At 40.3% G+C, this 14,079-nt stretch overlaps 1 protein-coding gene across 1 annotated transcript in view; it reads right to left on the bottom strand.

Annotated features, from left to right (window-relative positions):
* Positions 1–14,079, bottom strand: part of LOC115375346 (E3 ubiquitin/ISG15 ligase TRIM25-like) — a 20,680-nt gene continuing 6,601 nt past the window's right edge. Inside the window, exon 3 of the mRNA XM_030074763.1 lies at positions 1–2,211. Within this exon, the coding sequence (XP_029930623.1) occupies positions 564–2,211 (1,648 nt within the window). The 3' untranslated portion in view covers positions 1–563. The remainder of the gene's footprint in view (positions 2,212–14,079) is intronic.

Raw genomic sequence — 14,079 nt, forward strand, 5'->3', positions numbered from 1 at the left:
AACATTTTCATTCTTCCACTCAGATGTAATATCAACAACATTTACTAAATTGGAAATGAAACATTAAAATGTAAAAAGTGCCAGCAGAACAAAACACAAAATATGAACTACTCAGCTATAATAAAGGGAAACCTCTGGTGCTGAGTCCATTAAGGAACAGAAAAGTAGAAAATTTAACAGGAACAACGCAATTATGCAACAGATATTAGAAGTGTGTAAACAACAGTTGATGTTTTCATATGAATAAATGTCCTCTGAACTCTCAGCGTCTGGCTGCTCTTTGCTGGGAAAAATCCTCTCCTGGGTTTTCTGTTTCCTGTTTGTCAGGAAGAAACAGGAGATGATGTGGGTGGTTAGGATGAGCAGCGATAGCCGCCATGATGGAACAGACAAAGAGGGTCAGCAAGGAACATGCAGGGAGGAAGAGGTTACAGTCCCGCCCACACTGTTTGATTGACATGTGGAAGAGCAGAAACACCTCAGTGACATGAAGCTGCAACGACTCAGGGAAAAATATTTTTTCAAAACAGAAACTTACATTTTATTGCTTTAATAACTCTTGTCTACTTGAGCTGGCAAAACTCAGCCGAGTCTCCACTTAACAAATAAACCAGAATTCCAGCATGGAGAGGCTGAGTGAATATGGTCTGGACTCTGTAGAGGAGAGTCATGGTTTCAGAGACGTTGTAGAAGGACAGAATACCTGCTCTGTGATCCAGGTACACTCCTACTCTGGAGGACACAGGGACTAATGTGGGAATTGGGGTGCTGTAATGTCTGAACTGATTGTTAGAACAATATAATGTCCAAGACTTGGCATTGAATCCAAACTGACTCTCATTCCCTGTTCTGCTAATATTCTTGTATGTGACTGCTATTGAAACACCTGACCCCCTCCTCTCCACCTCCCAGTAATGACGTCCAGTCAGACTCTCTCTACTCAGAACCTGAGACCTTTCAGTGAATCTGTCTGGGTGACGAGGATATGACTGATCTTTTTCCATTTCTGTCACTTTTCTGTTCCCCTCAGATAATGACAGCCGTGTGTGTGCTGTGTTTGGATCCAGTGTGATTTGACATGAATATTGTAAGAATTCAGCTCTGGTCTTGGGCTCTGGTTGTGGCAGTAGAACATCCACTCCAGTCCCTGTCAGTGAGGTCTTGGACCATTCCTCAGTAGGAAGGTCCTGTAGTTTCTCTCTCAGCTCTGACACAGCTGCAGTCACATCCTCAAAGTAGCTCAGAGGACGGATATTGTTGCTGGGTGAGTGTGTAGATTCACTGAGACGTGACAGCGAGGGGTAATTGTGTAGAAAATGGATGTGATCCTCTGTGTGTGAGAGCTGCTCCAGCTCAGCATCTTTCCTCCTCAGCTCAGCGATCTCCTGCTTCAGCTTCTCCTGAACTTCTTCAGCCCGACTCGCTTCCTCTTTCTGCTGGGATCTGATCTGCTGCCTCACATCAGACCTCAGCTCAGTGAAGATCTTCTCACTGTCCTCCACTGCTTTTTCAGCAGAGCGATTGATGGCCTCCACCTCCTGCTGAAGCACCTTCACGTCTTTCTCTGTGTCCTGGATTCTCTGCTGGATTTTTTGCCGACTCAGCCCGAGCTCTTTCTGCCTCTCTTTCCTTTCTGCTGCAGCTGAGACTGTGTGGTGGCCTTTATGTTCATCCATGGAGCAGAGATTACAGATACACTGCTGATCAGTGCGGCAGAAAATCTTCATCACCTTATGGTGATCAGAGCAGATGTTCTTCTGAAGCTGCACAGTAGCTTCCACCAGCTTGTGTTTCGTTAATGGAGCTGCATCGTAGTGAGGATGGAGGTGCTTCCCACAGTAAGATTTCAGACACACCAGACAGGACTGGAGGGCTTTCAGCTTTCTCCCAGTGCAGACATCACAGGCCACATCTCCAGGTCCAGCATAGCAGAGAACAGGAGGAGCATCTTGGAGTCCCATCTTCTCTATGCCCTCCACTATTTCTGCGGTTTGTCTGCACTGGGGGCAGCTGTGGATTTCCATCTGCTCCTCTTCATCCCAGCAGCTTTCAATACAGCTCATGCAGTAGCTGTGTCCACAGGGAATAGTCACTGGATCCTCCAGTAGATCCAGACAGCTCGAACAGTAGAATTTTGCTAAGTCCGACTGATTTCCTCTCTGCGCCATTTCACTTGTCAGTGACAGTGACCGTCTGACAGTTTCACTTTCTCTGAAACGAGAAGAGGGAGGGGTTAACAGGCTCTGCTTTATTCCAGGAAAAGGAGCGGTTTCAAAGACTCAGAGTGTGTTCAGCTCTGGTTTACAACATGAGGTGAAGATTATGACAAATCAATATGGAATCGTTTAACTTGAGAACAGTGAGCTCCCTGGGATTTAATCCTTTTTTCTCACAATACACAGTTGAAACCTAACACCAGTGTCTTTCTCCCTGTCATATTTTAAGTGTAATGTGTTCTGTGATTTCCGAGGTGGACTGTAATTCGGGTGGTTTTCGCTCCCCTGTGAAAATTTCCAAATAAAACTGAACAATCTGCAGATGGAAAATTATTTTTTTGTCAAAAGCAGTGTAAACACATTCCATCCAGTCCTTTAAAGTTTCAATGCTGGAACCTGGTGCTCTGTATACACAACTTATTACATTTCTTTACTTTTCTTGTCTTCAGAGATTTCAATTGTTATGCATTCAAGTATGTTATCAACAACAGTTGTCATATAATCCAGAACCTTGAAATTTAAAGTTTTTTCAACATAGATAGCGATTCCTCCACCACCCTTGTTTTGTTTATTTTTTCATAGTTGAGATTAAAGCCATCCAATTCATGGTCCATCCCTTTCTCAGTGTTTTCCCAGGTTTCAGAAATTACAATTATATTGAATGGTTGTGAGAATGTGTACAAATAGTCCTTGATATTATTGAAGTTTGCATACAAGCTTCTACTGTTGAAGTGGATAATCAATCATTTGTCCTTTGTTTTAATGTTCTGGCTATACTGAGTGTCCGTGTCGTAGCTGCAATTGTTAATTTTCGAGAAGAAATTATTGTCCGGGTCTATGTCATGCTCCAAATGTAGTGTGTTATGATCCGTGTATTCAAATATTGTCAGTTCATGATCACATTGAGACTATTTTCTAGTTCATTTATGACATTAGGTGTCATATTGTTGTGTTTGTATGCTTCTTACCTGTTTGTATGCGTGTTACTTCCAAGTCCAGTTTATAGCAATCCGTTAGTTTCCTCCTGAGTGAATGTTACACCGGTCCAGTCACTTCTCAGGGACAGTGAATGTCTCACAGTTTCACTTCCTCTGAAACCATAAAAGTTGAGCTGTGATCCAACACAAACGTGTGCTCCTCCTCTTCATGTTCCTGTGCTGATATGCAGTGAACGGGCTCATCAGCTCTGGCACTTCACAGCGTGTTGTTTACACCCATCTTTAAAGTGTCAGATCAGTGAAAGCCAGGAAATGTCTGGCAGAATGATCCTGGTTTGGTCCCTGTTTGGGAGCAGGAAGAAGAGGGAGGGGTTATCATCCTCTGCTTCATTCCAGGAAGAGGAGCGGTTTCAAAGAGGAAGAGTGTGTTCAGCTCTGGTTTACAACATGAGGTCAAGATTATGACAAATCAATATGGAATCGTTAAACTTGAGAACCGTGAGCTCCATGGGATTTAACCCTTTTTTTTCACACAATACACAGTTGAACCTAACACCAGTGTCTCCCTGTCTTCTCTGTGTGTGAAGCAGACACCGGCAGACTGACTGGTGAACACACACAGTCTTTGTCTCTTTCTCTAATGAGTTCAGTGAGAGAAACCAGTCAAATATTAACTTTCATGTCTTCTCTGTTTTCAGAGTTTTTAGTATCAGGGAGACAGTGGCCTGGCATAAAGTGAGGGGAAGAATACCAGACTGAGAAAGATTCATGAATCATATTTAATAACAGTGGGGAAAGTTTGTTTGACAGTGACTCAAAAATTCTGAGGGGAAACCATCGTGTCCTGGGGATTCTCCATTCTGCTTCAGTTTCAGAGTGCTCTTGATTTCCTCAAGTGTAAACGGTTCATGTGACTTAGAAGCAGCTTGAGAGTTGATGCAGGGAGAGTTAAGAGAACTGAAGAAAAGATCCAAAATGTTTTGTTTTATATATTTTAACACTGAATGTATCTGATTGTATATTTTTCATGTTGTATTGTGTACATACTTTTTTGCGGTGTATGTCGACCTCGACATCATTGTAAATGAGGGAAACCTCAATGATCTTCGAGGCTTTAAATAAAGGTTTGATTGATTGATTGATTGATTGATTGAAATGCAGTGGTGGGTAGTAACGTGTAACATTTACTCCATTACATGTACTTGAGTAATTTCTTTGAAAAACTGTACTTTTAGGAGTAGTTGTTTTGCAAGGTACTCTTTACTCTTACTCGAGTACATTTGTGATAAAAATATATGTACTTTTACTCCGTTACATTCATCTACATGCTTCTCGCTACTTTCTCTTAATATCTAAAAATAAATGTTATATTCAGTATAGAGCTCAGACGCACAACAGCGATTGTCCAGTCTCTCCCTGTGGCTCTGGTTCAGCCTACCCGCCAAACACAGCAGAACCACAGGTGGAACGGGGTGTGGCCCCACCCCCTCATCCACCACCCCCTTCATTTGACTACAGGTCAAGGTCATGGCAGAAGGTGAAGCGCTGCCGTTATTGTTAGAAAGCGAAAAGGAACATCCATGGCCCAACATTCAGACCCTGTTTGCCTTCCAGATGACAAGAAACAACAGTCATATCATGCGCTGCCTACTTTGTCAGCCCAAAGCCGTGGAAATATCGTCTTTCAAGAACTCCACATTGAATCTGAGAAGACATGTGGTGGTAAGTAGGCTAGCATTACTCTTATTGGTCACAGTATTCACATTGCCAACAGCTAACACACGACAGCTAGCATTTGGAACTGAATTTGATCTCGGCGAGGATTTATATTTATGACACGATGTTGTAGACTTGCAGTAGGAAACATTACAGTAATTGTGCCTCACCCACACACCTGACACTATTACTGGGAACCAGAATGAGGAATGAACTAAAACGTCTGAACATTTAAACTCTCAAAAATAACTTGTAGTTTCATGTGTTCTCATTCAGTGGTAGTTGAACTGTGGCTTTTATATGTACTGTCTGAATGTTTAGTGAAAGATTCTGAATTTAACATTACTTTTTTTTTTTTAAACGAAACAATAAAAGTCAAAGTAAATGCTTAAAACTATAGAGATTTTTGTTATCTAAACATTTGACTTTGTTTACATATTGGAATCACTAAGAACTGAAAAGCGGAACAGGAAAAGATAAATGCAAACTATTAATAATTCATAATTCAAGCGGCCAACCCTAGCTGCTCTTTTGGCTGTTGAGCTGTACCACCTCCATAACAGACATGATAGAAATTTTGATCTATCAAATGGTCAGGAAAAAAAAAAAAAAAGGAAAATGCAAAGATTTATGTCAAATAAGGTAACACGGAGTCATTGCCTTCATTGTACATGGACCGATCATGGTCCCCTCCCCTCCCCAGCACCCCATTTTGAGACAGGAAAAGCCCTGACTACATGCACGTACCTTATTATACATAGATCCAAAGTTACTAAGAAAATTATTGTATGTTATGCATTGCTAATGAGTATATTTCAGAACAGAAGTGTATTTAAGCACAATTTTATAAAGTGCATAGGTTAAGAATGCTCTGCTAGTTGAATATGAGGCTTGTCTGTTATGTTGTTGACTCTACTTTTAATGCAGAATATCAAATTATATTGAACTATGGATATATTGACATTTTTTTCTTCTTTTCAACAGCAAATTCACCCTAACAAGCTGAAGCTGTACGAAGACTGCATAGAAAAGAGCAGAAAACGAAACTCCTCTCTGACCCGACTGAGTCCCACTGAGAAAATGCTATTTCTGTTGGAAATTGACAACATTTTAATGAATAAAAAGAATCAAGGGCATAATCAGGGGGTCCTTTGCACATTTGTAAGGTTCTTTTATAGGTTTATTTTTAATTTTTATTAATTTAATGATTATATGCTGGCCCATGGCCTACAAAACCAGTTGTCCTCGGATAGGAGATGATCTTTTCAACTTGATTAAAAAAACAAAAAGTAATAATTTCATTGAATAATATATTTACCGCATGAAAGAGTACACCATAATATGTATTAAAAACTACAAACAATGAGTTTTGAACAATATTTACTATTATTTTGTGATTGCTCAAATGTGTCCCAAAAAAACTCTACAACTACAAGGTCAATTACATTCCTGAGGACCCCTTTTCAAACCTTCAGCTCTACTGCATGCTTCAAGACCACTCAGGCTCCTGGAAGTTTGCTATTTTTTCTTAAATCTCATCATATTTTTGGACACTGCTACTGTCACAACCATAACATGTCAACACTGTCTCTTTTGTGTAAAAAATATAAGATTAGATTATGGAATAAATGTAAACTTTTTAAGAAGAGGTCTGATGCAGGTAGCAACACGGCCAAAACAAGCTGGCTAATGTGAACAACTCAAGCTTATCATGTGAAAGAGCAGGTTTTTGTCTCCACCGTCAGACGTCACCACCATCAGGTTTTCTGTCTGACGGTGATGACTGAAGTCTGAAAAATGCTTATAACAGAGCTCAGGATTGTTATTTTTTGTACCAAATAGTTAAATAAAGTTGTTAAGCAAGAAGCCATTGACTTGAGTGGTATAAATTTTGGAAATGTATGTTGTAACGAGGCCACTGTCACCACCGTCAGATTAGTGTCACCACCATCAGAGGCAGTTATATTTGTTTTAAATGAATATGCTTACAATATGTTTCTTTGGTGCTGTTGAGTTATTAAAATAATAGTCTCTTTTAATACAAAAATGTGTTTTTCAAATAAAAAAACGTTATGGTGACGGTGTTGACAATAAAGTAATAACTGGAAAAACGCCTATTTTATGGAAAAAAAAAATGCAAAATGAAGAGGTTGCACCGGTACATTGCTGAACAGCCAAGACCTTGGCCTATAACAATACACCTTCAGATTTTGTAATTTAACTCACTTTTTTTTTTCAAAATTAAAAACTGTTTTATCCAAATTCCCAAGAATCAGTGGGACCTCACCTCAAGAATGCAAAAATAACTGCTTTTTCCATGTCTTTGTCGGGGGTAAGGCAGGCAACCTTTGACAAGACTGCCTAACTTTATCTGTGAAGGCAGCCAGCCGTTCTCTGTGGTTGAATTGCCTTCATTCAGGAGCACGGTACACACATTATAACCTCACTGTGCAGTAATGTCAAGAAAAACTGTAGTCTTGAAAATACAAGAAGCCGCCAAAAGCAAACAGAGCTTGATCGTAAAAAAGCTGAGTTCTGTGAGCCATGTCTCTACCACCACTGATTGCTGGACTGCCAGGCGGCACAGTTACCTGGGAATCTGAATAGACCAGAGCTCCATGCAGAGTACAAAATTAGGGAAAAAGTGGCCAGGACAGCAACTGACAGTGGCTCAAACTTTCTCAAGGCATTTGGAGTTTATGGTGAGAGTTTTTTTTACCTGATACTTTTTTACTCTTACTCAAGTAGTTATTTCTATGAGTACTTTTACTTTTACTTGAGTAAATATCATTATAAAGTAACAGTACTTTTCGTTAAAAGTACTGTTAAAGTTTTTCGCACTGGGACAGTGCTCGGGCCCTAAAAATACATGTGTGAGCCCATCACAAAACGTCTCAGTGAGATCAGAGCCCACTGACACAGTGTCGAAGTATTTACTGCAGAAACACCCTTTGACTCATCAAATAAAAGTTGCAAGTCGTAACTGGTGAGTCACACCCATCCCCACTCAGGGAGGGCTTGTTAGGCTCTGCTTCATTCCATTAAAAGGAGCAGCTGTAGAGCACCAGTTTTGCCTTCTTATAACAAACATCAAAACAGCAACAACATTTAGTGTTTGAAAGAACCTTTTCTACTTTTTATTCTTGTGTTGTGGTAACTTATACTTTCAATAACACCTGACAAGTTCTCCTCCAAAGATCTAACTAAAGTTCTAACAAAAACTGTCCAGTCAAACATTGAGTCTGTCTGGAGGTTTGTGAACGAGCTGTGATCTGTTCAACACCCCCATGTTCAACACCAGCATTTCCATCCCTTTCAGGGGACACAGTCACCTCTGCCTGTGTGTGTCACTGGAGGAAATGCTCCCACGGTGGTCTGTCCCACCACTGGAAGCTCTTTCTTTCTCTGAGTCTGTATCCTGATGCAGGTACACATGGTCCTGATGTCTGTGGACAGAACATGACCATCAGTCAGATCAGCAACACAGGAGACTGGTCCATTGCCGGTTACTGCTGAAGTTTCTCACATGGACATTGTCATCAGGTTTTAACTGTCTCTCTCATGCATGGTGATCATGTCCCTGCTTTTCTTTTCCTGCTTTCTCTCCACCTTTGCCTTAATGTCCAGTAGTGTTGCAAAATTCCCGGAATTTTCAAAATTGGAAAATTTTTCGGAAATTAATGGGAATTAACGGGAATAAACAGGAATTTTGAGGTAATTTTAGGGAATTTATATTCACTGCATTCACCCGGTCATATACATATATACATAATAAACATTTTGGTTTGTTATAAGCAGATATGCATGCAAACATGTTACATTATAATGAGTTTCCAGGGAATTTTCGGGAATTTTCCCTAGCTGAGTCAAACTGATGTGAACATTGGCATAACCAGTGTGTGAAATAAGGGGGAGCAAAGGGGAGCACAGCTCCCCTGGTGGTGACATGAGCTCCCCTGGCTGGAAACATTGTGAAATTTTGGGGGAGCCGTGCCTGCTTGATGCCGGCCAGCACCGCACGGTGTGCATGGCCACCCGGTCAGGTCTGCCGGATCTGGTTAATTATTATTATCAGTTGATTATTGATTGTGCAATGCCGCAATTCGCAGTTAATCGCGCTGTATGTGCTCGTGCATGAGCGCCCGTACCGTACTGGAGCTCACCCCCTCCAACCATGCCAGAGTAATTTAAAGTTGATTTAATTAAACAGTCAAAGGTTACTTTGGTGGTCCGTGGATTAATTTTTATCATGTGGATTGAAGTTTGCGTAGCCCATATAAATGCTCGGGAAATCTGTTGTTCAAATGGACTGTGTGCAGTACTATTGTTAAGGTGTGCATATGAAGTGGTTCAAACTACCCATTAAAATGCATAGAAATGCAGGAAATTGAATCGTGATGCTGATGTGATGATCGTCTGTCTCAGTGGAAGTGCTGTAGCCTAGTGGAGTATAGGCTACTGATTGATGATGATGAAATGTGCTCGAAATTATTTGCATATGTGAATCATGGTGCACAGTTGAATTTGCATTGAATCATGCAACATATTAGTTTCCACCAAAATGCAAAGTTGACTGTTTATATTTAAGTTTTATATTTAAGTTTTATTTCACACACTTGGGTATGGGGATGATGATTTTACAGTATGCTGGCATTGTGGCCTTTGGGTTAGAGGTGAGTCCTGAGTTCAGGAGATTAGGGTTTCCATTTCCAAAATGGTGATATTGATGTTGACAGTCATTTTATTGATTATTGTTTATTTTTGCCCCATTCATCTTAAGTTAACAACAACAAAAACGAAATTTCTTAATTTCTTAAAAGCTTAAATTTTCATGGAAACTTTTTAAAAACCTCATTCAAATTGATGACAAGAAAAAAAAAAAAGAAAATTCCCAAAATTCCCGAGCCAAATTTTCCCGGGAATTTTCGGAAAAATTGAAAAAAAAAAGTGACAGCAAAAATCTTCTGAAAATTTCCAATATTCCAGAAACTTTCTGGGAAATTTACCGGAAACTTTCCACCCCTTTGCAACACTAATGTCCAGGCATCAGGTCCAGTCTTGACTTGGGACCCCGTCCCGTCAGCATCTCTGCTGGTCTGCCTGCAGCTGTAGTCTGAGAGGTTCAGTCAAACCACTTGAGGTTTGGTTGAAAGGAGCCGGTGGTGTCATGTTCTGTTTGTCCCAGACTGATGTATTTAGCAGTATAAAATAAATTAATGTCTACTTTTCCACTCCTCACTAGAAAATATTCTGCTGTTGTATTTGTTATTAGTTACTATTGTACAAAACTGTTAATTTTTCTGTTTATGATGCCATCAACATTTTCCATTTGGCTATAAAAACTTTCAGCTGTGTGATCAACATCTAGTTTGGACTGTTAGCTATTATTTGATAAAACAACAATGTTGTTATGTACAGTGGCACTGTACATAACATTTATGCACTGTAACAGTGCATTCAGAAAGTATTCAGACTGCCTTCTCTTTTTTCACGTTTGTTATGTTGCAGCCTGATGCTACAATCTTTTAAATTCATTTTTTATCTCATTATTCTACACTCAGTACCTTATAAGTGTTTCAACGGATGTATTTTCCTTCTTTGGACCCAACATGCAGACTTGGACACTGAACTGGTTAAACAGATTTATTCTCAAGGGAAAATTTAAATGGAGTGATGATGAGTGGGGACGGTGGGGAGGTCCTGAGGCAGAGCAGCGGGGCAACAACGAAGAGATGAATGGGTCAAATCCTGGAGATGGGCAAGCCGAGCAGGTGAGCAGAGGAGTCCTAGAGCACAGAGAGACACTGGAAAATTTCTGCACAAAACACAAGTAGAATTTCACGAGGAACTGGCCTCGTGTTTAGTTACTGCAGAGGTTACAACAACAAACTGGCAGAGAGGGACTGTGAAGCTGGGATTTAAGTCTTGTGCTTGATGAGGAAATGAAGTGCAGAATATGACAAAAAAAAAAAAAAAAAAAAAAAAAATCTACAATTCAGTTTTCACTTTGTCATTATGGGGTACTGAGTGTAGATTAATGAGAGAAAAAATGAATTTGAACGACTGTGGCATCAGGCTGCAACATAACATGAAAAAAGTGAAGGGGGTCTGAATACTTACTGAATGCACTGTACATTTGGAATCAAACCTACAGATCACTATTCATTCTCTGCTACCAACAGATGAATACATGACAAGCATAAATCATAATAGGAGTTTATAATATATAATTTTTTAAAAATAGTCGACTTAGATCAGAGAGTAGCTCTATTCAACACAGCAGACAGTGAGTGTGGAAAAGGTAATATAGAAAATTTGCAGCTGCATAGGATGCATTTGAGAAATGTCATGCTGGGTTTTCAGTAAGGTGGCTAAATATCTCTCCAAAGTTTGGCTAAATTTTGGCGAGGGAAAACCAGACCCGTGTTCAAGGACAGGCTTTAGGGGGTTGTCCCTTCCCTGATCATCAGCTGAGCCCGCCCTGAACGCCGAAAAGCTTTTTTTTTTTTTTTTTTTTTGACACGAAACGTTGTACTACTGTCTCTTTAAGGTAAATCTGTCGAAGTTAAATCTCCAGCACATTAAATCTCTGTGATGCCTCCCGGGCTATTCAGCATCTTATTGGCTTACCTAATATTACTTTAACCATCAAACTCCTCTGGCCTAAAACCTGACCAATCACAGCCAAGGATTCATGTTCGTGTGCCGCGCGAGGAAGGGGAGTGAGTGACGGTTAACGTTAGTCTTTTAAAAAACTTGATCGGAGTAAATTAATTACAAATATGGATGGCAAACAATTTTTAAATTATTTTAGCATGAACAATGCCGGCCGCTTAGCTGTGAGTGAGCCCTAAAGAGGCAGGAAGAAACATTTGAAGTCGGTTGGCTCTAACGCAAGATTACAGTGACGGTCTGGACTTCCTTTAGTTTTCTGTCTGCTAGCTAGCTAGTAGCTACAGACACCACAAAGCTACACTCTGTCTAACTTTAGCTATAAAATGACTGCGTGGCTGAAACGACAATGAATTTGGAGGTGGGATTACAAAGCTTCTTCATACCCTGAGCTGACCTGCTAGCTTCCAGGCAGAAGGTAGGCTACGTTTATCTACTTTGCTACAGTGTTCTCTCTCTCTCTAGACGATCAATTTGGTCGTTTCATTCAAACGGTCAATACACCGCGGAAATACATGAGATCTGACGTTAACTAGTCCTTGTCAGCCAGCCAACTTGAGCTTATCATGTTTTCTTGACATCATGATTCCCCAAAACTGAATCAATACAATACATAGCAACACAAAACTGCTCGGCTTGCTCAATCATGTTGTTACTAGAATATCTGCTGGAAAAAAATATTTTTTTCATGGACTGATAGTTATACTTCTGCCGACTTCTCAGTTATTTTTAATCTAACAGGTGCTGTGACAATGACAAACAAACAGATTTTTTTTTTTTTTTTTATCTACAACCAACCTATATTAACACCCAATTTAACATCAGCTCTGATTAATGTGGCTAAGCAGCAAAAGTAAGCAGTCACATTAAGGCTGAACAGTTATATCATTTCAACCCCACCTTTTTTGCTAATCACCTTTTCAGGCTGTTATCAATTTACCTCTGACATAAATGTCACACCCAGCTGCTAAAGGCCTAAAAACAACGCTAAAAATAAAATAAAATAACCTAAAAAAAAAAAAAAATGATAAAAACCTAAAAACGATCGACAACGCCACCTAGGAGAAAGAGCCTAGGACTCTAAAAACAGGTTCTTTTAAAATCAGGATGAGCAGAGAGTTAAAATGACCAGACAGATAACATACCATAAAAAGGGGATTTATTGACAATGCTTGTTTCCCACTCTACAGTCTCAACAAGTCCATAACGTAGCTGCCGTGTAATCCTTGGCTCAGCCCTAGTCCCGTTCGTGGGTCCTGGCGCCATGCTTCGGCCACCGGATCACCGCGTTGCAACAACCTGCGGAAACAAGAAACATTCGGGCAGTAGCCTTTTCGGTTGCAGCTATACAGGAGAGCCACTGTTAGTCTCGGGAGTAATGGTGCTGCCAGTGTCACGCGCCAAGTGCAAATAAAATTAAGGATAAAACACAGATTCATATAAAACCAAATTCAAATAAAACCATGCATAAATAATAAAAACACCAAGCATATAAAAAATCACTACACAATAAAACAAAAACCCACACTTCTGCCCTGTGACATAAAGACGACCGTTTTCACAGATGTGTTGATTTATTAAATGTTCATTTCAATGTACAGATGCAAACAAATTGACAAATTAATTAAATTAATGGCCTAGGAAACTCATAAAGACTAAACAAATGAATAACAAGAACAAAGTTATAGCTGCACATCTCTGTGGAAAATCTTACTACTGTCCGTGGTGCTGAATCGCTCTCAGCGGGTACTATCCGTGGTGCTGAATCTGCTGAGTCATTTTATTCTTTATTATGGAAATTAAAGCTCCATAAAATTCACGGAGGATCTTGTTTAGCTCTTCTTTCCTTACAGCTGAGAAATCAGCTGTTTGCCCGGTGTTTGCCAGGTAGTCTTACATTTGACGGCCCAAGACGTTGACCGGGCCGTACCGGCTTAATGTCCTGACCTCTCCAGCTGATCCAGCTCTACACTCGTCACTCTCGCGTATCTCGGCTTTTTCTCTTCTGTCTTGTCTTCCTCATTAAGCCATTTATCCAAACTTACGTCGCCAATTAAATCAAAATTGACAACAAAACGGTCCGTTTATGCAGGGTTTCAGTGAAATGTTTCGTGTTGCCATGGAAACCACACAAACTCGGGCAATAAGATATAGACTGAGTAACATTTTCAGTGATGAGGTATTTTTCATGTGAGCACGGCTCGACGTGCTGTCATGCTCATTTGAGCACATTCTAAACGTCTGATTGACCAATCAGATTGCTAAGTCGGATCTACCTGTTGTAAAATAGATATTTCACATGCAAGCGCTATGCAATTTGAGTTCTGATGCATTAACTGTCCCCAGTGCTCCCCACCCCACCACACGTTACTGTCTGTCTGTCTATCTATCGATCTATCTATTTATCTATTTATTTATCTATCTGTGCAGACAGACAGGCATACAGAACGACACAGACAGACAGACAGACAGACAGACAGATAGATAGATAGATAGATAGATAGATCCCCCGGGATCTTTAGTGCCCCCCCCCCCCC

Source organism: Myripristis murdjan, chromosome 17 (genome assembly GCF_902150065.1).
Source record: "Myripristis murdjan chromosome 17, fMyrMur1.1, whole genome shotgun sequence".
Classification (NCBI taxonomy): Eukaryota; Metazoa; Chordata; class Actinopteri; order Holocentriformes; family Holocentridae; genus Myripristis; species Myripristis murdjan.